The 25062-nt window shown below is 38.2% G+C and overlaps 1 protein-coding gene across 1 annotated transcript in view; it reads left to right on the top strand.

Annotated features, from left to right (window-relative positions):
• The window catches only part of LOC139723073 (ubiquitin-conjugating enzyme E2 E1-like), a 74737-nt gene extending 51183 nt beyond the window's left edge, over window positions 1-23554 (top strand). Inside the window, exons 4-6 of the mRNA XM_071634345.1 lie at window positions 8464-8596; window positions 13654-13801; window positions 22630-23554. Of these exons, the coding sequence (XP_071490446.1) occupies window positions 8464-8596; window positions 13654-13801; window positions 22630-22727 (379 nt within the window). The 3' untranslated portion in view covers window positions 22728-23554. The remainder of the gene's footprint in view (window positions 1-8463; window positions 8597-13653; window positions 13802-22629) is intronic.
• The last annotated feature ends 1508 nt before the right edge of the window (window positions 23555-25062 follow it).

Below are 25062 nucleotides of genomic sequence, written 5' to 3'. Positions count from 1 at the left end.
TACTTGTGGTACTTGATGAATGTGAATGCTTACTACTGTTACCTCAGCACTATGGCCAAATTTGTAACACCCACATATGATTTGTAATGGGTCAAAAGCTGTGTCACGTAAGCCCTGTTTTAACAGAGCCTTTCAAACTAGAGTTACCGCGACAACGTATAGGTAGTGTCTTGGTTATCTTTTTTTTACCCTGCCTGTTCAAACAGTCCCAGCGAAATGTTGCTCGGACGTTGCCGTGGTAACTTTTGCCAAATTCTACCCCAGCAAGCTAGGGTAATTACCCCAACATTACCCTGACAACTCGTCTATTAGAACGCTCCTGTGGTAACATTCCTTTGATACACTCAACACTCATGCGCAACATTGCAGACAGAGAATGCACCAGTCACATGCATGGATTGTAATCACTGATCTCTATGTAGTTGAGACCAGTGATTGCCTATTACTTGATGTGCACAATCTAGAACAATAGGTTGCGCAGGCTGATGGGTGGGGTAGTCGCATCAGTCGACACATCCTCTTCATGGAAAACCTACCCAGAGAAGGTTTTTGGTGTGTGTTTGTTAAAATGGTACCCCTCTCTTTCTCCTGTGCTTTTACTGTCTGAGGCAAGGAATTCTGCTCCGGACATTGTCCAGACGTTGTCAGGGTAGGTCGGCTAAAACAGGGTGTGAGATTTAGTACATGGTCAAGTGGATACATGTATGTATGATAGGCACTGCAAATCATGTCCTTCCTCATCAGAACAGAGACATAGTATTCATGGCATTATGAGAAACATCACCTGCAGTATTATGAGCATTTGCAGAAACACTTTAGAATTTTGTGAGAAAAGTTGATTAATGAACACTTATGATATGTGACTGATATTAAACATTGATTCCATGACTGCAGAAACGTTAGCTGAATACATCAAGGAATTATAAGGAAAATCATGTAATGTGTCCAAACATTATGGATATTAACATTTTTGGTTAAACTCATGAGTCATGCAATGAAAATGTCAAAACAATACTACACATTTTCAGTTTTCTGGCATAATGACAGAGCTCTTGACTTATCTCCATTAGAAGGCAGGTAGAATGGTATTACCCTTCATATTATAGCACAAAAATACTTGTAGGCAACGAGTCAAGGGAATGTTCATGTTTCGTAATAAAAAGCACAATTAAAACATCTCGACAGCAAGGCGACTAGCACTTTGGCAGGAATACATCTGTTGTTATGATGATTGCTGCAATTAATGAAACCCGACAATGATTGCAAGTATCGCCATGAAATAGAGCCTGGTTGTCAAATCAATGCATGCACTGAATATTGAATATATATATGGCATTGAAATAAGAGCTACTATATTATTAAAGATTTCTTTGTCATGAGCAGTCTAATCCCAATCATCATGTCCAATATGTACTAGTTTTCAAGTGTACAACTTTGCCTGGTGTTTACATTGCATGATAAGATGCTGCTACATGTATTAGACATTCATTAATGTTCATTGCTTTTTTTCAGAGTAAAATTTTAGTCATAGACAAATATGGATAATTGTAGTCAGCTGAATTAATTTCTTGAGATGTACACACAGAAATGTATGATAAAAGTTGTGATTTATCTCCTTCTGCCATGGTAATGTAATGTCGATACTGTTTAGACACATCTACATTCAGATTTAGAATTTACAGTGAATGATTCAGAATTTTTGTAGCATGTTTTGTTGTGTAACGTCACCAAGATCATAACTTTTCTATAGTTCATGTCTTACTGTTCATCATGATTGAAACAGTGATACTGAACTTAACATGATTAGTGCCAATGTACTCAAAAGTTACTTTGCAGAATACAAATAAAGGAAGATTACATTGCAAGAAACAGACGTAGGATATTTACAAAATTACATGTAACTTGTATCATCATATGCTGTTTGGTTAGTTCATGTAGATGCATGTATTTCAAATAATGATACCATATTTATTCGAATATGTGTTGACTCTTTAAATGGCTGAAATCTGCTGAATTTACAAATCACTTACAATGTTTTAGGTAATCTTTGTAATGTTGAAGCAACATTGTTGTAAATGTCAATTTATGAAAAGATGTTGCATTTCTGACATTAATTAGGGTGTGAATGATTGAATATGTTTCCCAAAGGAGAGTAGCTTGTGGAATAGCAGAGCAAGAAAAGAGTGAGACCCCCTGTTCAGACACAAGCCAGTTTATACCAAAACTCGATAAAGAAATGACATAATTTGAATCATCGTATAGCCGACAGACCATTCAGACGCGGTTCAGACGCTAACCTTGACTGTTCTGGAAAACGTCGTATAGATGCTCAGTTTCCCACTGCGCATGTTGTTATGGTTATGACGTGGCCGCTAGCAAGAGAAATAGGGTTACCTTTCGCGCGAACTCACGTAAAAGCCCCGCCCAGTTATACCGTTCTATGGTCGCCATACGTTCAAACGCACAATAGACACGATGGAATGCTGATTCGTTATTAAATTATGAGCTAGGATTGTTTTCCTCATTGATGTCAGAAATCAGAGGAAATCAAATTCCCTCCCCCCCCCCCCCCAGCAAAAAAGAAAAGAAAAATGATAGCAATAATGATTATAGAATAAACAAGAATCACACAATCAAGGAGAGCTTGGAGGTCTGCTGGGGATGAATGTGGGATTTATAACTCACGAAAATCTTGTACATCCTCTAATTTTACAAAATATGACTTTGCAAACATATTGGCTATAATGTCCGTTTTGAAGTTCACATTAACAGAGTGCAAGCGAGACTTATTGAAGTTTGATTATTTCCAGTGTCAAATGAGTGTGGATAACCCTTGTTCTGACGCTCATGATACATCATTAAGGATGTTGATAGTAGCTTCCAATTGTTATGGTTGCATTATTCATTGTGTGCAAGGTTACTTTTCTGGTTATCTGATGTACACTGAAAGTCCTGTTAAAGGTACAGTTTACCTTTGGGAGCAGTGATTTAAAAAAATGTTTGAGTTATCACATTTGATGCATGAAATGAGGTAGGCTATAGTTGTATCACAAAACATCCTACCATAAAAAGATTTTGCAATAAAGCCTAAAATAGGAGGAGATATCACTATTTTTCTCAATAAACCATAACTATAGATAGTTTAGTCTAGAAACAATTTTATCATAACTATTGTTCACATTTTGTGTATTTAACAACACTTACCATTCACCATACTGATGCAAATTTGTACAGTGGTTGTTTCTATCCCTAACTCGCATTTTAGAACTATTTTGAAGCACTAAAGCTAGGTTTTTGTTTGTCTGCAAATGGTAAATAATGCCTTTAAGAGAGAAAGAAAAGAAGAAAGCCAAATGATGGTTTCAGGATCTGCAGTGGGAATATGAAGTATGTAACTGTACATGCCATATATTTAGCGAGTCTAATTTTTCATGAATCGGGGGGGGGGGGGGGGGTGTTCATCAACGCTTGTCAGCGCCGACGACTGTCGGCGCTGACCAATTTCAGCAAAATCCTTCGTTTTCATTGGCTGAAATGCTCTGGTAACTGACTGTTACTATGGTGATTCGAATCAAGTTGTCAGCACCGACAAACATTGATGAAACACCCCCCAGGACTTCCTGACAAGTTCACGAGGGATTAAATTCGCAATAGTGGAGCACAGTACTGAATGGACTAATGTATGCGTGCACGTCACATTCATATCCTGATTAGAGTCACTCTTTTCGTGTGTGTTTAAATTTGCAAGTAGCACCTGACTTGCAAAATTCACAAAAGCAAAAACCTCATGAAGTATTTGGCATATAGTATCATTTGTATTTTCTCTCTCTTTCCCTCCACTCCTACTTGGTATTTCATGTTTTTGTTTATTTGTTTACTTTATTTTTTTCACCAGATTTCGTCTATGTATAACTAAATACCTATCTCTATCTCCGTTCCCATTTCCCTCTTTCATTTATAACTGTTTTCATCAAGATCTATGCATTTACTTTCTCTATATTACCCTTTTCCCTTCACCCTCTCTCTGATCCTATACCTTTCTCTCCTGCCAAATGATTGTCAGGAATGAAAGTTTCTCTTTCATCTCACTCTTGGGTCGCCCCATGCGTCCTTTCTTTCCTCACGTGTGTCTTATCGGCTGAATACCGTATGATGTTTTCCCCTTGCACAGGGAGTATCTGGCTGTAGAACCATCATCATAGCATATTGGTCAGTGGCAATCAAATTATTATTGGCAACCAGATCTGGAGGTTAGGTTGAAACTGAGACAGAAAGAAAGAGAGACAGAGACAGACAGACAAACAGACAGACGGAGGGGGGGGGGGGGGGGAGAGAAGATAGAATGACCGTGCCTTTGCTGTTTGATCTCAGGTGCCACATACTGTGATCTCCTGTCAGCGAGCCCCGCTGAGCGAAGGCAAAGATGCGTGGGTGCGGAAGGGGATGCGTTCTACGCTGCATTCATTTCGAATATGATGCAATTTGTCCCTTTGTGAGCCTATCAGCGCTCTCTCTCTCTGAGAACTTGCCTGATGGGGAGAAAATATGCGCTCTTGCTGTGGTAGTTGTGATATATATATTATACAGATATACGTATCAAGCCTTGGAATGTATTAATCATATTTTAACATTTCTTTCTGATGTCACATGCTCAAGGCATTTCCCCATGAAAGCTCCATTGTGTTTACGTAACAATGAATTATTCCAAAATTAGCTAACTGCCACTATAAGTGGGGGATTATTCAAATGACCAGATCCTTGATTGTGGAGATGAGCAGGATTAACTTGTACCATTCCACAGGGATTTCTGTGTGGCATATCCACTTCAGTGGATTCATAAAGACTTGTTTTGACCATGTTTGCTAAACATGTCTTCTATGGATATCAGCAAGTGGAACAATGTGACTTTCATGTTCCTAGAAAATGCTGGTAATTCTGTAGTGTGTGTGTGTTTGTTTGTTTGTTTGTTTGGGGGTTTTTTTTAGTGTGTGTGTGTGTGTGTGTGTTTTAATTTAGAAAGTGATTTTCTTGCCTGATCATTTTTGTCTTCCGTCTGTCTTCTGTTATAAGACCGCTATATTTACTGGGAGTTTCCTGAAACTGCACAGTGCGTTTTCTTTATCAAGTGCTGTAGATGTTATATGAGCCGCTGATACAAGCTCCTATACTGAACAAGGTCATCTTGTTGATTCTAAGATCATCTTCCACTTCTGTAGTGTAAAATGTGCAGCTTTTTATATCGTAGTGAAAACAGAATTATATTATTACTATTATTCTTTTAAAAAATAGGTATGATTCATGATTTCTCATTATTCATGTCAAGAGTTGATAATCAATGAAACTGATACACAACTCATCGTACAAAACCAACAAAGTCGGGTACATATGTCTGTGTAACAAGTAGTACCTATGGATTAGTGTTTTCTTTATGATGACATGACTGATGAAAAGATGCTAGACTGTCAACCCAGGGATAACATTATTTCTGAAAAACACCTTTTTTTTTGCTACTTTAAAATCTGCAAGCCTGTCAAAATTTGATTCAACTTTTTAAGTCAATGGTTCTGCCATTTTTATGAGCCTACAGCCAGCGCTTTTTAAGTCATTTCTATTTGCATGTGATAGGGATCACTGCCCGATTCCACAACGATAACTTCCCTCTAAACCTTTCACCAGTTGTTTAATTCTGCATTTGCCCACCTACCCACAATAAAACCACCTCAAAGAGACTGATGCGATCTTAGATACCAAACTGTGCAAGATGTCATAATGTACTTTTGCTCATGAGCTGCAGGGGTTTACCACTGCTGAAGGTACGAGGTGATGCAATACGTGTATGTATGCAGGCTGGCATTGTGTTTGTTGTGGATAATATCCTCCAGTCTTTATATGCAATTGCTTTTGCCCATGCTTAAATATTAATTCATATTACACCTTCTACCCACATCTGTGAAGTTATCATTTTGATAGTGCGGTATATAGTTCACACTGTTAAATTTTTTCATATTTTGAAATGTGAGATAATACGGAAAACCTCATGTAACTGTTAATGTGTGGAAATAAAGCAAGTATGTTTTGGAGTTGCTGTGAAACACGATATTTCACGGCATGAAATTTTCGCGAATGGGAGCAGACGGCCTTATTAGCATGACGGCCGACGGCCTTATTTCGTGAGTTGCCTGTAACATTCAATGCATATAGTGTAGACAAGATCTATAGCGTGCATTTTAATTTTGTGAAACTCGGCTCTTGCAAAATTCATGAAATTAGAATGCACGCGAACATTCTTCATTTTACAGTAACTTGCTCAGAGTAAACATACATTTGTACATTGTATTTTGTTCATAAGATAGGGGACAGAATCTGAACAAAAGTGATGTGTATGAGGAACTTTCACTCATTTGGCTGTAAAACCAGTAGCGTTCGTGGCATGAGACTTTCACAAAGTGGAGCCGATGGCCTTTTTCTCGGCTTGTAACTTTTGCAAATTGCCGACCGTGATGGTGTACAGCATTTTTCCCGGCATTCGATGCATTGTGTAGACAAAAACTTTCACATGATATTTACTTTTATGAATCTTGGTGCCTTGTGAAATTCGGGCAAGTTTCATGCATTCGAAAATTTCTGGTTTTACAGAAATCTAGGTAAAGTCTGGTAGGGATGATGTCAAACAACCAAGTACAGTATTGCAACTTGTCGGTAAATGAAATATGAAAGAACATGTAATTCTTAGAGGAATTCACAGTTTATTTGATGAAAATTGGTCTTGAAATGGCCTAGACATCCAAAAAAGCAATCCTAATTAAATGAGACAGGCCACAACTTTTATTAGGATCTCTTTGTTTTGCCTTGTTTTGGGATATCTCAGTCATTTCTTTACTGATTTTCATCAAATAAACTTCTAATTCCCCTTAGATAATAGAATTGTATGCTCTTTTACATTTCATAGAGTGGTTTCTAAATATATCTCACAAAATGTTAAAAGCTGAATCCTCACCTCAACCAATACTAGTAGGCGTATTCTATCCCTTTAATATTCTATGTCATGGCCTGGAAATACCTGGAAATACATAGAGTACATAATTATGTATGTACAGAAGCAAGAACATTACTGTTTGGTTTGTGTTCATCAGGTATTCATGCTGATGTTAAAGAGCAATTTACAGATTTAAATGAAATGGGGCCACGTGGGGATGTCAAAGGGTATCTGTATTTTCTAGAAATCACTTCAAAGTTGGACTTTCTCATGAAACTTTGTACATGGTACATACATTGTAATTAGTGATTAGTAGGATTGAGATGAAACTGATAAAAGATCAGGGCCACTAGTTCCTGAAGGGTCAAGTTTTCTGTCTTTAGATTGACAATAACATGTGTTATTATTTGTAGAGTCACATTAATCATTTCATCAGGGTTGTATCAATATGCACAGTGCAGTTTAACTGGCTGTACACTGTGTGTAGGGCATAGTGTAAGAAGATTAACAGGGTCATGTATGATACACGGAATGGCCTGCAGTAAGTATCATGATTTTGAAGGGTCACTCGTGCTCACTATGCATTTGTTTTTCTGTCAGATTTATGCATCAACCTCAGACTACTATTTTTGTTTTGATGAATGCATTTTACTGTTTTTGCCAGTTTGATTGTGATTGAAGAGGACTGTGGGGTTTCCCCCTCTGCTGCACTGCCTGCCAATTATAATATCACATAAATCCTGTTACTATGACAACTGAGGGAATGTCTGAGGTACAAGTATTAGTTTGGATGGTTTGTGTGGCAGAGTAAGATACTGTGTGTACTGGTGAGCGTTACAGAAAATGAGGCATCCTTGATTTAGGAAATTATCCATCATCAGAGGCATGTGTTCACAATCAATAAAACAGATCTACACTGCTCATACCAGCAACTGAGCAGCAGACCGCACTGTGATACTGTGTGTGGGCGTTATGCCCGGCATTGACTTTTATTGAAACAGTGTTTCTGCACAGGGCAAGACGAAAGAGCTTTACATCCTGAGATGTGCTGTTGGGTTTCTCACAGAGAACTCTTGAAGGTTTTAGATTTTTAGTCAAATGATGTTGTCCCGTAAGGGATCTACAATGTGCCACAGTTCAGAATACACTGTACATACAGCTCAGCTTATCTTATGCCAGATGAAAGTAAATCCACCCTCCCCCTCGATTTGATTGATTGATTGATTGATGGATTGATTAATTGATTGTCTGTCTTCAGTGTGCTGTTTCATGGGTATTTTGAGATCATAGTTGTTATTATTTAACCACACTGAATAATTTTCAAGTAAAGCTTTCTTATTCTATGCCCTATTGTGATGAAAAAGAAGGAAACAGAAAAGCTTGAAAATCCTGCACTGATACATTTAAAAAGAATGTATTAAAAATCTGTAGTTATGTTGAGTTTGTGTTAATTCTTCTTCTTTTTTTAATATTCATCTTGTTCACAGTGCTGGTCCAAAGGGAGACAACATCTACGAGTGGGTCTCGACAATTCTGGGTCCACCTGGTTCTGTATATGAGGGTGGCGTTTTCTTCCTCGACATTCACTTCTCGCCAGACTATCCATTCAAGCCACCGAAGGTAATTCTAACATCTGTCAAACTTCCTGCTATGCGCTTCCTCAAACCCTTTGCATGCCAGAGCATATTCAGGCCACTCAAGAAGATGTCAAGGATTTACCTTTCCCCTTTTTCCATTTTTCAAAGGAACGGCTAATAAAAGGTGGATGAGAGTATAGACACGCAACGTCTGTGTCCTACAAGAAGATTAGATAATGTAACAGACTGTATTTCATTGTTTGCAAAATGAGCGTATTGTTCGTGCTGGCCGAGTTCTCGTGTAAAGTGAACCAGAAATGAAAGTGACAACAGTAGTCCCTAAAAGAAGTCAGCATTGCAAATGCAACTAGAGATTGTAATTTGTCATCACTGACAAATTAAGGTGATCCGATTTTTTTTTTTTTATCAATGATTCGAGTCCTGATCGCAATAGGCATGACCATACAAGTTTCATCTGTGTTTAGAGACATTGGCCGTGTGATGTTTGCATTCTCATTTAGAAAAGGGAGTCATATCTGCCATCTTTGGTACCAAATTCTGTATACACTGAATAACGAAGATACAGCAATGAATACATATGACCTTTGACCCACCTTTGCACTCCCAAGATTGCATCTGATGAAGTAGTGGTTATTTTGTGAAATGATTCTCGCGACATCGTCTATACGTGTGAAAAATATGGGAAAGATAGGACAGGTATTCACTAAGATACAAGATGAAACATTTATGACCTTTGACCCTAATTTACATACCCAAGATGTTGTCTGATCTAGTAGTTGTTATTTTATGAAATAATGTACGAGACATGAACTAAACATGTGCAAAATATGGGGGTGATAGGGCGTGTTTTTCTTGAGTTATTGCAAAGAGAGTTGCAGAAAGAAAGAAATATCTCAATACATAGAAGATAAGCTTTAATTTCAACCAATTTTTTATCGTAATCCCGACATCGTATGAAAAAACAAAGGAAATAAAACGATAGCGCAAAGTCTCAGCTACAACATATTAAAATCTGGGAGAAATTCACCGAAGGGTAAGTGAGCTAGTGCTCGATAAAGACAATCATGTCAATTTTCACATTAAAGAAAATTCCCTCCCATAGAGATAACACGTCATAACGAAGATACAAAAAGAAGCACATATGACCTTTGACCTCAATTTGCAACGACAAGATGGCATCTGAGTAAAAAGTGGTTATTTTGTGAAATGATCCTTGTAACATGGTCTTTGCGTGTGCAAAATATGGGAAAGATAGGACATGTATTCACTAAGATACAGGGTGAAACACTTATGACCTTTGACCCTACTTTACATACCCAAGATGGTGTCTGATCAAGTAGTTGTTATTTTATGAAATAATTCACGTGACATGAACTAAACATGTGCAAAATATAGAAGTGATAGAGGCCGTTTTTCTTGAGTTATTGCAAAGAAAGTTGCAGAAAGAAAGAAATATCTCAATACATCGAAGATAAGCCTGAATTTCAACCCAATTTTTGGACGTGATTCCGACATCGTATGAAAAAACAAAGGGCACACTTACGGTAGGGTAAAGTCTCAGCTACAACATATTAAAATCTGGGAGAAATTTACCGAAGCTTAAGTGAGCTAGTGCTCGATAAAGATAGTCATGTCAATTTTCATTTCCAGAAAAACTGCACTCCCATAGAGATAACACGTAAACTGGTCAAATTTGACAAGATTACTTTTAATCCATTTTTACGAGGTGATACCGTTATCCAATCAAAATATTGTAATTTTATGTTTGAAAGAACATTAAATAAGCTACATCATACTGAAATCTGGGTGAAAATTGACAAAGGACTAGTGAGATACGCTCGAATGAACTTGAAATTTGATGACGTCATTTTGAAAATTTACTTTTTTTACTTTATTAAGAAATTTGCTATCTTTTAATCATTTTGTCAGCATTGCCACCCCATGAAATGACATGTACAACTCATCAGCTTTCAAAATATGTACAGAAAATGGAGGGTCACCGTCCATCCTGACGAGTAAAATTGGATTTAAAATTGGCAGTTTTTTGGCATAGTTGTACTGTATATCGCCATTGACGCGCGCGCGGAATTTCAACTTTGACGGGCCCGTATGACGTCATATTGAGTCGGATTGACTTGAAACTTGGTAGAAATATTCCTTGACATTTCAGGCAGCCGATAAGTGTGAAAAAACGGGAAATTTCTATTGCATATGAGCTGTGCGTGCGTATATGAGCGCGCGCGTACGCGTCCGTCCAATTTTTTCAATTTTTCAAAAAATGCTGCAAATGGTCTGAAACGTGTGCAAAAAAAATTTGAGCTCGATTTGAGCATACAAATATTTCAACGCGCGCGTACGCGCACGTTTTAAGATATAGATGAATTTTGAGAATGTGAGTTGAATGCGCTTGACCTGAAATATATGTGACGTAAATTTCATTGAAAAACTCCATTCCATTAGTGAGATATGATTGAGAATATGTTTTCATATAATGACGTCATAGTGACGTCACGGTCGACTGATCACCATGATTTTAGTTCGATTGCCGTCTTTGCGACACGATACATATATGGTATAAGTTTGACATTGATAGGCAATGCACTTTCTGAGCTAACCTCTGCACAACTTTTTACAGAAGGTGATCCGAAGGATACTCGGATCACCTAATAAAGATATCGGTGCTTTCAGTTTGGTTTGAAAATGCAACAACATTACTGCAGCATTAGAGTGTCAACTGATCATAGGATCAACACAACAGCTGATTGTGGTGAGCATCACTGGGCGGGCATGAACAGTACCACGACCAATACTTTCCACAAACTGTGGCAGCCCCTATCTTTCCATGCACCCTCATATCTACTGCTTTCAGTGCAACTGTTGGGTAGACACTACAATGTATTCTCTGTGTGACCTGAAAACTAGGGCAACCCCATTCACTTTGCAAACTTGACCTGTGAGCTTGTTTGTTGCAGGGGTGTAATTTTGTTTTGTTTTGTTTTGTTTTGTTTTTTGTCCCTATTTCATATAATACCCTGCCTCAATCCACAGTGATAAAGATTATTTCTCTTCTGGTATGGTACCGTGCTGTGTTGCAACTCTTGTCAAGATTGTACAGTTGTATGTATTCCTTTCCTAGAAAGTGACCATATGTTCTGATGACTCCCAAATAAAGGGAAAAATGCAGAGTGGTCAAGTAATTGCAATTCTGATACCAAGCAAGTGATAATGATGCCATTGCAAGAGACCGAAATGAAACAAATGTTTATTAAAATATGAAATGTAAGTGCTGTTCATGGCCACAGGGCTTCTCCACTGCTTGGAGTACGATGTGAACATGGAAACAAAAAGTGAATATTCCATGAGCCAGATGAGGTCCCACCTGGAGCATCATGTGAACACGCATGTAAAAACTATCTGCAAATGCATATAAAACTATGTGTTAGCCCCTTGAGCAGGGTTCATGCTGGTATTCAGAATACTGTGTGAATGTGGTATTTGAGTGTCTGGTTAGCATGGTTTGCCACGCTAACCCCATGCAAACAAAGAGCTCTTTCAGATCGTTCGAGGAACTTGTTTGACAACGTGGCCAGCAAGTTGTTTTATGTTGATTGAGCAATTTTGTTGGTGTTTTTTTTTTTTTTAAATGTCTGAATATAAACTTAACTTTTGTTTCACTAGTTACGTTCAGACGACAAGCCCTAACCTCGAGGTTAGGAAACCTCTAGGTTAAGCTTGTAGTTAGGGACCGTGAAGACGCACTCGTAGTTAGCTAACCTTGAGGTTAGCGTTCTAACCACGAGCCGCGGGGGGTCCCCACTCATAGTTAAGCACCGTGTGGACGCAAAAATCAACGCACTCAAAGGGGCAGGAATTTAACCTCGAGGTTAAGATTCGTTGTGTGGACGCACATCGAAGTTAAGGGGCAAGAGCTTAACCTCGAGGTTAGGGCTTGTCGTCTGAAAGTAACTTCTATTATAAAAAGTCTTGTTCCAAATTACATTTGATAACTGTGGTCTTGAGGTGGGATTCCAGGCGGAGTATGCTCAGTCCTGAGTGTATGATTCGTTTGAAGTTTTGGTCCCAAGTCACAAGGGGGGGGGGGGAGGGGAGCTGAGTTTGACCTTGCTGTCTCTTGCACAATAAATTTACATGCTTTTGAGCAATACAATATTTGTATTATATGTATTTACGAGTTATGCTTTGTGTTTCAATGACAAAGTTGCAAAATACCACTGTTGCAGAATAATGTTTACGGTATGCAGTAGGACAAACGTGATTACACATGAGATATATTTCATGTCTTAATGGGGATGATAAGTGCCCCTTGTCCTATTCTGGCTTTGCCGTGTGAAATATGTCTTTATGTAAAATGCTTTTATGTCTGTCAATGTGGACAACATGTGTGTGAGTTGGCACTTTGATAATGGAAATTAAATTTTAGAATAGGTTAGCTTAGATAGAACATTTCATAGATATCTCATTTTGTAATTCCTCTGGAGTAAAAAGAACTAGTTAAAACATGTTTAATTCAGAAAACTGTCTATCGAAGACTTACAAGTGTGCCTTAACTTCTAGCTTGGAATCAGTGCTTTGATTGCTGGTGCTGAAAGTGAAAAAAAAAAGTGGGGAACCTTTGAGGTGTTTTGTTGTTCTTCTTGGATACCATACAACATCTATGAACTACGTTTCAAGAAAAGAAGAACTTTTTTTTTTGTAATTTCTACAATTGGCAACAGCACAAATATGACTTCTGCATGGTTGTATGTAAAGGAGATCACTGTAAGAGCTGTAGGGACTGCAATAGGAAAATTAGGATATTCTGTATTAAAGAGCGGTTCTGACTTCAGCGGGGGAGTATGTAATCACTTTGTCTGGAACACAGCCAAATAGAAGAAGATAAAAATTCTGTGACGTCCCTGAAGCCTGATATTTACTAGAAAAATATATTATATGGCATCAAGCAAATGCACATAAATATCGTAGTGAGCAATTAGTAGAGCAATGGATGATGCAAGTGGTTTGTTTGTTTTTTTCATAGTAGTTTTATCTTTGACTAAAAAGATATTGTTTGATTTGCAGGTGACATTTCGAACTCGCATCTACCACTGTAACATCAACAGCCAAGGAACGATATGTCTAGATATCCTGAAAGATAACTGGTCACCAGCGCTGACCATCGGAAAAGTTCTCCTCTCCATTTGTTCCCTCCTTTCAGATTGCAACCCTGGTGAGTTCATTTTGATTTTGTGATAGGTGATCTTCCAACCCACCTTTGCCATGAGTGAACTTGCGATATATGTCTTGTCATTTGAATGAAGTTAATTTTCTGAGGGTCAATTTAGCTCGCTAATACATGATTGTGGTGTACAGTAGTGTAAAAAGAGCCCTTCTTACATGTCGGATGTCACAAAGTGATATTATGATAAATTGTATAGAAAGCTTCAAGAGTAAAAGAGTTTGAAGTCATATGTTTTCTATATGATTGTATATAACAATTGATGTTAATTTGTATCAGAATAAGGCAAATGCTACACCTCAGTATCTTTTGACTCAGCAAATCAAAAAGAAATCAAATTTCTTTACATTTCATTGAAATCAATCATTAATATCAGAAAATTCTTTTGTGTAAAGTGTCATTGTTGGAGAAAAGGGCTTATCTACATGGACAGCACAATATAATACACATAAATATGATATTACACCACTTTTATGCATTTCCCAAAAGGATTCTGGAGGCACGATCATAATGTTTACTTTTCATTAGCTGCCTTTATCATCTTTCCCATGTTTAAAACACATTTCAAAACACGTTTGCAAAGGCCTTTGGGATCGTGTTTCTTGAGTTGTTGGGTTTATCATCTCTGTTGTGAATCAAGAGGTAGGCCTTGTCAATGTGCAGCTCCATTGCACAGTATGACCCCAGGGGTGGAGACCATTTACAGGGCATTCAGACGCAAAAAATTTATACTAGAACGGTATAGCTATACCAAACGGTATAGCTATACAATGAATTTATACGTCTGAACGCTGACTAACGAAACGACATATAACGTAACGACGTATAGCAAAACGACGGTCAGAGCATCGTTTCGAACTAGAACTCGATAACGAATCAGCATTCCACTGTGTCCATAGTGCGTCTGAACGTATGGCGACCATAGAATGGTATAACTGGGCGGGGCTTAATGGGAGCGAGCACGAAAGGTGACCTTGTACCTGTCACTCATGGCCATAACAACATGCGCAGTGAGAAACTGCACATCTATACGACGTTTTTCCAGAATGGTCGAAATTAGCGTCTGAACGGTCTATCAGCCATACGACGATTCTTTATACGGCGTTTCTTTATCGAGTTTTGGTATAAACTGGCTTGCGTCTGAATAGGGGGTTAGTTGGCAGTGGTTGGTTTGGGTAGATCTGAACTATAAATGCATTTCAAAACAACTTTTGATTTATCATCTCCACAGAAACACATATCCTGCTCAAATGCATGCGATCACACATTTGTCGGCATTCAGAAATACTTTCCTAATACCCATAATCAAAGCAGCATTGTATTTGTCAACTGCCGAAATCTCCCAGAAAGTTGTTGGGAAACCTTAATTTGTACAGCTGAAATATGAGATTTATGTCATTTCTGTTGAAGTGAGTAAGAAATTGTGAGAGTAAGTTTTATATTCTACGCCGGAAGTGAGTAGATAACGCACCCAAAGAAACACCCAGTCTCTCTCAGGGATCAGTAGCAGTGCTATTATCCCTCCACTTCAAGGGATAGTGACATCCTGTAGTGGGGGTTATCTGTTTTATAATGTGTAGATAAATGTGTATGTTAGTGCTCCTGCCCCCCCCCCCTTCAATCTTATTCAATGGCCCACGGAGATAGAATGACAGGTTAGTTCACACAGTGGACTGTGGAGAAAAGTCTTACATAGTCCAAAGGTCTAAATTCTCTATGGAATGTCATTGTTAGTGTTATATGTCAATCAGTATTCACACATTTAATTAAGTGCGGTAATCAGTGGAAACAAATATGACAATTGAGTGTATCATACTAGATCTTGAGCTTGATTTGTGCGTCGTTTGGGGAGATCAAAATGAAATTCTGTAATTTGTACTTGAGTCATTGGACTTCTAGAAACCCGCAACAAATTCCAGCTAATGGTTCAGTGGTTCAGATCTCATTGTAGATGAGCTAGCTTCAAGGAGAATAGGCCTAGCTTTGGCACAAAGGTGTTAAAGGGCTTGTATAGTTTTGGTTGAGACCTAACTTCAGGTTTTTAACATTTTTGGATGAGATACTGTGGAACCTCTTATGAAATATGAAAGAGCTTGTAATTCCAAGAGGAATTCAACATTTATTTGATGAAAATTGGATATGAAATGGCTGAGATACCCAAAACAGAGCAATACTAATAAAATTTTGGACCCACATTTTGTTATGATCGCTTTGTTTTACTTTTTTTTTTTGATGTCCAAAACCGATTTTCATCAAATAAACTTTGAATTCCTCTTAGAATGGCATGCTCTGTACCATTTCATAAAGTGGTTTCTTGATATCTCGCAAAAAATTAAAAACCAAATCCTCAGCTCCACCAATACTGTACTATCCCTTTAAGTGACAGTGAATTATTTTTGTTTAATGGGTCAAATGTTGGGAGTCCAAAGTCATGTTGAAATGTTGTAAAAGTACCTTAAATATAAACGCATTGAAAAAATATTTGGATGAATCAATGAAATTTGATGAATGATAAACTAAAATACTGTTATTGTAGAAATATATGTAGAATTGTTGGTATGATGAACTGGAGTAATATCTAACAGCTCCACGAGCTAGAATGATAATGATGAATTGAAAAGTCAAAACTGTAGGGTTCAAGGGCAATAGCAAAAATGATCACTCCTACTTTGCTATTAGATGTATGAAAGAAGTCGTCATATTTATCCTTTCAGATTTGGCAAGTTTCAGTTTCATGCTGCTTGAATTTCAAGTTCAGTATATGAAAGGAGAAAAAAAAATCTGCCTGAGTTAATTTGTGAACACTTTCAGAGTTGATAGATTGTGAATACAAGTGAATACATGTAGCTACAATGTGTATACGCAAGAAGAAAAGAAATGTCCTTTATGTATGCTACATGATGCAGGAACCTGATTCATACAACTTGTAAACAAAGTAACAAACCGTGACTGCCACGATGTTGTCCCAGTTGACAAATCAAGCTATCATTTGCTTGGGCAAACATATACAGTGCTCTGAAAGATGACCTGTAAATGGTTAATGCTAAACTATTTCTGAGGTAATTAATGTAGGCAGGGAGTAGAGTTTTTTTTTAAAGTCGAGAAAGCACAAACTTTTAAGAAAGGTAAACAGTTATAGCGATCTTGTTTGTGCTGTATTGAGTAATATGATCCTGTTAATGGACCATTCCCTGAGTAACATCACATGCTACTCTTTTAATACGCTCAGACATTCTAGAGAAATGGAGATTGTCCTTAAAGAAGAAATCCGGGACTACATAAAGTCATGCTCAAATGAAAGACAAAAATATTAAACGTTCAAATATGCTCTTAATTTCACAAATATTTGACGGAAAATATTTTTAATCATTTTGTTTAATATTTTTATTTTGCGAGATGCATTAAAAGTGAGCGAGACTGTTCTCTACCACAATGCAATTCCCGATGACGTACGACCCGCTCTTCCATTTTCTACGATCGCTGCCTGCCCTTGCCACAGAAATTGTGTGTGTGTATGTACGTGTGTTGTCGCAGCGTTCAGCGTTCAGCTCACAGCGTGCATCGCGTCGCGTCCCACTACACCGTGAACCATATACGTACTGCATACAGTTCATACATCGCTTGTTCTTTCATTTATAATTTTCTCTCCACTCTAATTAGCGCCCATTTATTGCCGTACGTTCATTCTATGTGGTTTTACTGCAAGTGTCATGTCGGGTCCACCTGGATATGCTTTCCAACCAGAGTGGAATCAAGAAGAGCTGACCGAGAGAGGGCTGCCGCTGCTGGCAGTGCTGATGCACATATCCTATCACACGCGCACTAATGTCATCCTGGAACCAGTGCGACTCAAAATGGTCTTCGCATACGACTCGATTTGGATTAAATTTGTATGTCTTCACATCAAATTTATCCGTTCCGATGTTGTTGAGCCATTTTGCACACCATTCCCTTTCTATTTCTGGGTTGGGTATCTGAAAGAAGCTCTTTTTCTTGCCTTTCCCAGGCTTATTCATAGACCCGTATTCCTGACACATTTGCATCTTCGCTCAATGTTATGATGCACGCACGATGTCGAACAGCATGCATATCATGCATGCAGCTCAGTGTATACAACGCAGTTGCACTAGGTACTGTACGTGTATTGAGCTCCTCCTAAGCTCCTCTGCAAATAAACTTCGCTCGAGCAATGTGAGGGTGAAACGTCATCGGGTCACGTGATTAATTTCGATTCCGTACAGCAATTTGAACTGTTTGGCTGAAAATATTCCAAATGTAAAAATCTCGTTTTCTGCAACGGTTATGAAGTGAGGTATATCATTAAGCTCATCGGAATCCTGGATTCTTAACTATATTATGAATAATCTTTGTATAGGTCGTGGATTTCTTCTTTAACTCTGTAGGCACCACGTCCGCATGCCAGATTCAGTTAACGGCTTGCCAAGTTTGCATATTTTGTTCAAACACTCTGACTCGCCTAAACTGATTGAAACATTGTCAAATGCCACAGCTCAATGAAAGATTCACTTGCACTCTATTCCCCACACAGAAAGCTTGTGTTGTGTGATTGAATAGCAGATGTGTTCCATGGGGGGTTTCAAGTAAATTCTGATTTTCTATCATGGTTGTGTCTGCAAAAGTCATGCCCCCAGACCTAGACACTTTTTCAAGAAAAATAAGCACAGCTTTGTCATAAAATTTACATCGCAGCAAAGCTGGGAATTTACTCTTCTAACTTTGCTCATTGCATGTCTAGCATAAAAATTCCTTAAGAAGTTACATAGTTTTGAAAAACAAAATGTTTTACAAAAGCACTCGTGTGTCGTGATCTCAGAAGAATGTGACACACAGGGGGTTTACACAGTGGCACGCACAGAGTTGAAATGTCTTTTGACTGTAAAGTCAGCAACCTCTGGCTTTGGGTGGGGAAAGAAGGGTTCATTGACCATATCCCTGGCAAACAACAACTTCATTATCATGCTGTTCAAAATGCACTTTTGCAATTTGCACTGGGATGAAATGTATCTGGAAGGAAGATATACCGGTATTCCAGTCCGGCATCTCTCTGGGTTAGCCGTCTGAAAAAAGACAGGCGGATTTCCCTTGGATCAAGCTACACAGGCTAGTTGCATAAAGGAGACAAATTTATTACAGGTTGATGCTTGTGGAGAAGCTCTATCATTTTCCAGCTTTTGTGAAGTATAAAATGTATGTATGTATATATATTTTTACCCGGAGTGATTTTTTTTTTTTTTTTTAATGTATAAATTGCATGGTAAACTATCTGTCAAACCGAGCATTAGCTGTGAAGGTTGTATTTAAATTTGACTTCGCCGAAAGAGACGTATGTTATTAGAAATCATTGTCATACAATACATACGTGTACGACACAGTCGTCAGTGCCACTTGTGTTATGCAAATCAGGAGACCAGGCCTCAGCATACAGATTAGCCAGGAGCCGATGGGATTTTGAGTAGCTTTTTTTAATGTACTGAGCATCTTATCCCAGATGAGGTTAAAATGGTCTTTATCATTCCTGTACTGGTATTGCAATGATCTTATTTTAAATAATAGCAGGAATGCAGGCTTTAGGCTCTGCAGCAATCTTTCATTCTGCACTGAAATTGTTACAAGTATCAGAAGTACAGTTTTCTGCTGTGATTATGTATGTGTGCATTTTGATTTTAAAAACTGGACAAATTTATTGGGACTTGCACTCTTTGTATTAAGAAAAAAAAAAAACATTTAGTCATACATATAGTTTGCCTACTTAATGAAATATAATTCAGGATTGCTGGTCCCCATGCATGTTCTATTCTCAAGTTACATTGCGAAGTAGCTGATATTGTGACATTGTTTACAACAGTATTATATTACTTTATGATGGAGAGCGATTTCAGACTTCCAAAAGAACTTCATTTATAAAGTGCATTGCACAGAAACGTTTCATGCTCATTGTGTTGTTATTATTATTCCAAAACCAATCTGAAATTAGGATTCTTCTCAGATAACATTTTGCCAATCATGGGTAAAGGTTTTTTAGTAATCGGCATACACTTGTTAAACATACAGTGCTCGATTCTGGGTGCACATTTGTAATCTTTAAGGTGTGACCTCTACACCTGTTCAAAAGGAAGTGGGGCTTGACTCAACCTTGTACAGTTGTACCATGGTACACAAATACATGCATGTACTCATGATACACAAAAAATGAATGAAATGCTGTATGATAACTGACTGCTTACTGTATAAGCTGTTATTTTCACTAGGGTTATATTTTCATGAATTTTGCAATTCACAATTTGTTAATCAGTTGCAATAACTAACTGCGTGTTTTGCAGTCCACAAGAAAATTAATTTCAATGTTGAAACTCCTGACCTTCAGAAGTTTGTTTCAGAAACATGATTTAAAAATTATCAATTTTTGTTGTGTTAAGTCTCTCTTCTTGTCCCACATACCCCCACCCCAACTGCCAATGACATGCATATCAGTTGACATACACACATTGGAGCTTATAGGCAGTTGCAAACAGGGGACAATGAAGAAATATCTGTGTGATAAAGTGGAATGCAGAAATCAAAACAGTGCAACAGTAAAAGGAGGTAAAATTTTAGGATATTTCATAGCATATTCAAAAACTTTGTACTGTATTAATACATTTTGGTGCATGGCAATTTCATGTATACAGATAATCAGAATTCCTGAGTGGTGATATCTTAGATCTTATTCAAGAATTATCATAGGTGAACTAATATGACAGGAGAGATGCCAGAGCCCTTCCCCCCTGTTCAGATGCAAGCCAGTTTATACCAAAACTCGATAAAGAAACGACGTACCGGTATAAAGAATCATCGTGTAGCCGACAGACTGTTTAGACTCTAATCTCGACCGTTCTGGAAAACGTCGTATACACGTGTAGATGTGCAGTTTCCCACTGCACATGCTGTTATGGTCATGAGTGACAGCTATGGGGTCACCTTTCATGCGCGCTCCCATTAAGCCCCGCCCAGTTACACCGTTCTATGGTCGCCATACGTTCAGACGCACAATGGACATGATGGAATGCTGATTCGTTATCGAGTTCTAGTTCAAAACGATGCTCTAACCATCGTTTCGTTGTACGTCGTTTCGTTATACGTCGTTTCGTTAGTCAGCATTTAGACATATAAATTCATTGTATAGCTATACTGTTTTGGTATAGCTATACCGTTCTTGTATAATTTTTTTTTTGCGTCTGAACACCCTGTTCTTCATTAGGTGTATCAGTTTTAAAGGTATGTAGACTTTTCAAGATGTATATAATGTACGGAACACCAACATCAAATCGTGCTCAAATGTCTATGCCAGGTGTCTTATTTTATTTTTGTTTTTGTTTTGGGGTTTTGCTTGATGTTATCAGTATCCATGAATAGCTCTGATGCATTCCACATGGTGATCACATAAAGAAGCTGAGGGACATTTTGATAGCCTCCTGAAAATGTCCTCAAAATTTGTGTGTCAGTTTTCTGGGCTGTGTCAACACACCTTTGGCAAGCCCAGGTACTTAAAGAGCTTTGTTTGTTCTGTAGCTTAGCTGAGCTTCCATGTGCACCTTCCACGAGCTAGCTGCCTTTGTTGTTGGGCATGTGTGTAGAAGGAACAGTAGAGGGTGCTATTTATATCTGTGAGTCAGACAAGAATAAGTGATGAGGGTTTGTGGCTCTACACTCTTACTGTAGTGTCTTTTCCCTCTTTTCATTGCCATTTAGGCGTGAATTGTGTGCAGTTTTTGATTTAAAGAACTTTGAAAAAAACAAAATAAAAAACCTACAAATGTTTTTTCTTAAAGCAAAAGATCATTAAATATATGTATTAGTAGTAAGCTAGGGGCAGAGTTGCTCTTCTGTTTTATTCTTTTTATGAGAAACATGCTATCATTTTCTTAAAATGTATAGCAAAACTTGACTTACCCTTGATACTCTACGTAGAACATTTTTTTCTTTCTTTTTTTTTTGAGGGGGGAGGGGAAAAGTGTATCACTCTCTTGACATGTCTGGAGTGTGTACTATGGATGTTGTTCAATGATCACTTCTTTTATATCAGTGGATGTCTAGTGTAGAGCATAATAGCAGAGTAGCATTCATCAATGGCAATAACAATCGCATGATCCTATGCCGCATAATATTACAACTCCACAAGACATCTGTGATGAGTCACTATCGCTCTAAAAGTAATCACTTCTCTCCTCTCTTTTTTGTCTGACTTCTTCAGATGTTTACCTGTGAGTCATATCTTGTTCTCATGCATTTCATTGCATTTTTTTTTTTAATGTGAACTGTTCCCTGTTGCATTAAAAATGCACCATAAGTCAGAAAATCAAACATATTGTATTAAAGTCTGGTATAAGCCAATCAAAATTGAGTATTCAGAGACTCATGCTTGATTTTCTGACTTACGTTTGATCTCAACTTTTATGCAACAGGGCTACATTTATTCATGACATCTTATATGGCATGCCCTTGTGGTGGGATTCATTGCCACCTTTATGATATCTAATTAAATTGCCCAGAGTTTGGTACAGTTTGTTTCGTTGTCTACAGTTCAATTGCATACGTGCTACAATTCGTGAACTTCCTTGTCCATGAGCATAAAATTCCAGCATGGTAGCAGCAGGGGGGGGGGGGGGGGGAGACCTCTCCCACCCCACCTCCTTGTTAGTAGGGTATACTGGTAAATGTATTCCTCCTCCTCCTGTCTCCAAAATGTGCTTGCCAATATCATGTAGCGCAACAGTTTTTATCATGCCTGTCACATGTCTGTGTACCATCTATCATTGCAGATGATCCCCTTGTTGGCAGTATAGCAACCCAGTATTTATCCAACCGTGAGGACCACGACAGGATAGCCAAGCAGTGGACGCTGAGGTTTGCGACATGACGCAGGAGTCGTCTGCGACATTGCGGGCAAACCTCTTTCTCTTTCTCTCCCTCACTTTCCCCCTCTCTCTCCTTCTTTCTCTGATGCTTTTCTCTTGTGTATCTCCTCTTTCCCCCTGTTTCTTTCACAATCTTGTACAGTAAAGTCTAGATTTTAAGTTTTACCTGCTACAGTCTACCAGTGGTTTCAAAACTCTGCATCATTTTTTCTTTTCGTAGCCAGAGGGATGCCATCCCACCACTGGTGCATTGCATTACTTCATTCTCTAAAGTTCAGATGTGTCAATCTTTGAGAAACTGGCTGGATGTGGGTGTATCTAGTGTATCAAGTCTTTGGTGATTGATACAAGAAAATGGGAGGAAATAAAACCCAGTTCAAGTTCTCAATTGATTATCTAGTCAGAGGACTGATACGAACATCTGAAGTGGAAGTAATGTCATTTGCTGTTTTGTTTTTGTGTTGTTCTCACCCAATGTGCTTCAGGCTTCATTGTTTTATAGAGAATACACCTGTTGCTGCCGATGCATTGGGGAGAGGAACTTTATCAGGATCATGTGTGTGCCTATCGCAATTCACTTTTGTATAACGGACCGTAGAAAGATGACAGTTACCGTTGTGTAACATAGTTCGTCTGTAGGATTCTGTGAACTCCCATCACGTAATGGGTGCTTCTCTATTGATATATTCATCACTCAACAAAAAGTATGCTTGCCAAACGAGTTTCACAGACAGTGTGATACCAGATGTTGCCCAAGATTCTTTCTACCTAGCTGGGGAATGCCAAATTGATGAGAAGGCGATTGAGACAGAATTTTACATTTGAATGAGTTTGAATACTGCCATTAAATGATTTTTTCTTTAAAAGTTTCAACATTTTCCCCACTAGTACCCCTCTTCACTCTCTCTCTCTTTGTATGTTCCCCTCTTATTCTTTTTTCTCATCCCCCCCCCCCTGCTACTTACTCTGTGCAATGGTCCCCTCTCTTTCACTCCGTGAATTGTCTTTAGTCATCGCTTCTTTCTCTCTTGGTCCATATGTGATTGAAGTGCCATCAAAAGACGTAGACGCAGTATGTAGATGAGAAGCGGTACAAAAAGGGTTTGAACCACTGGTAGGCTGCACCAGCCATGCTCCGTCAGTAATTATCGAACCTCTCGCATGTTTGCTCATTGCTAACTCTATATGTAAATGTTCAAGTTGTACATTCTCCGAGTCGTCCCCAAAGATGGCGCTGTTGATCGAGAGTGACAGAGACGAAAAAAATAAAAATCTAAGGGATGATTCCAACTTGATAGATTCATGATTGGTGACAAGTGTGTGCTACAATGGTAATCGCTAACTTGTATTTTGTCCATGCGACCATCACGAAAAGCTTGTCATGAAACAGTACCATTGAGTTTTGTTCTTACTGTATTCTCAGTCGACATTATTTTTTTTTGCAAGTTGTTTTGTGGACACATCTGGATACTTGTGCAAACCAGCCTTAGCAAGCTGATGTGAAAATTTGGTTGGATACGGAAGTGCAGTATTATTTCAATTGATTATGGTAGTTATTGAGATATTGTTGATTTTTGGACAGTGTATGTGTAAACTAATAATGTGTTGTGATAGGCTGCAGTTTGCAAACAGCCTGGATCTGAATTCGAGGTAAGAAAAAAAAACCCTCAAAACTGATGTTGAGAAAACACTACGGAATGATTCCACCTTGCAACAGTGTTATCTCACCATTTAGAAATGGAAAAGAAAAGGAAGCTTTACTGCAGTTATATTGTCCATCAACTAGATAAGTTTATACATGATATCACAGAACATATGGCACTATTTTACAGTTGTATGTCAGTCTGTAGCGAGTATTTCATTTTGATCTGCGTCATTGTGGTTTAATAGCTGGAGAACTTGTGTAATGGGCATTTTACTGGGAGAATTAAATAGTGCTAGTTCCATGGATCCCAGCACGCTCTGAACAGAACATAGTTGAAGCAGGTCTGCATCAGTGAAACTGTTCTGCAGGAGATCAGGATATGAAATTACATGAGGAATTGCAGTTGAATGTCAAACCTTGCTGTTTTGGTGCTATGATATGCTGTTGACCCTTCTGCTTCCATTTCTAGGAGCAGTCAGAGACATGGTTTCTTTCTGTATTCGCTCTAGGCAACATTGATTTCATTTCTACAAACTTTGACCATATAATGTTAACCGACTGCACATGTGTCAATATGATGATTTGATTTGATTTGATTAAATTAAAAAGGCTTTAAGAGAGGATTATAGTATTAAAGAGTTAAGACATTTCAAGAATGGCCATGAATGCTAGACATGGGCAGGACAAAGTGA

This window comes from Diadema antillarum, unplaced genomic scaffold (genome assembly GCF_040938485.1).
Source record: "Diadema antillarum isolate AM-2024a unplaced genomic scaffold, OU_Dant_1.0 scf00000180, whole genome shotgun sequence".
NCBI classification, from domain to species: Eukaryota; Metazoa; Echinodermata; class Echinoidea; order Diadematoida; family Diadematidae; genus Diadema; species Diadema antillarum.
Note: the sequence above shows the minus strand (reverse complement) of the source record. Positions and strands in the feature narration are given on the sequence as shown.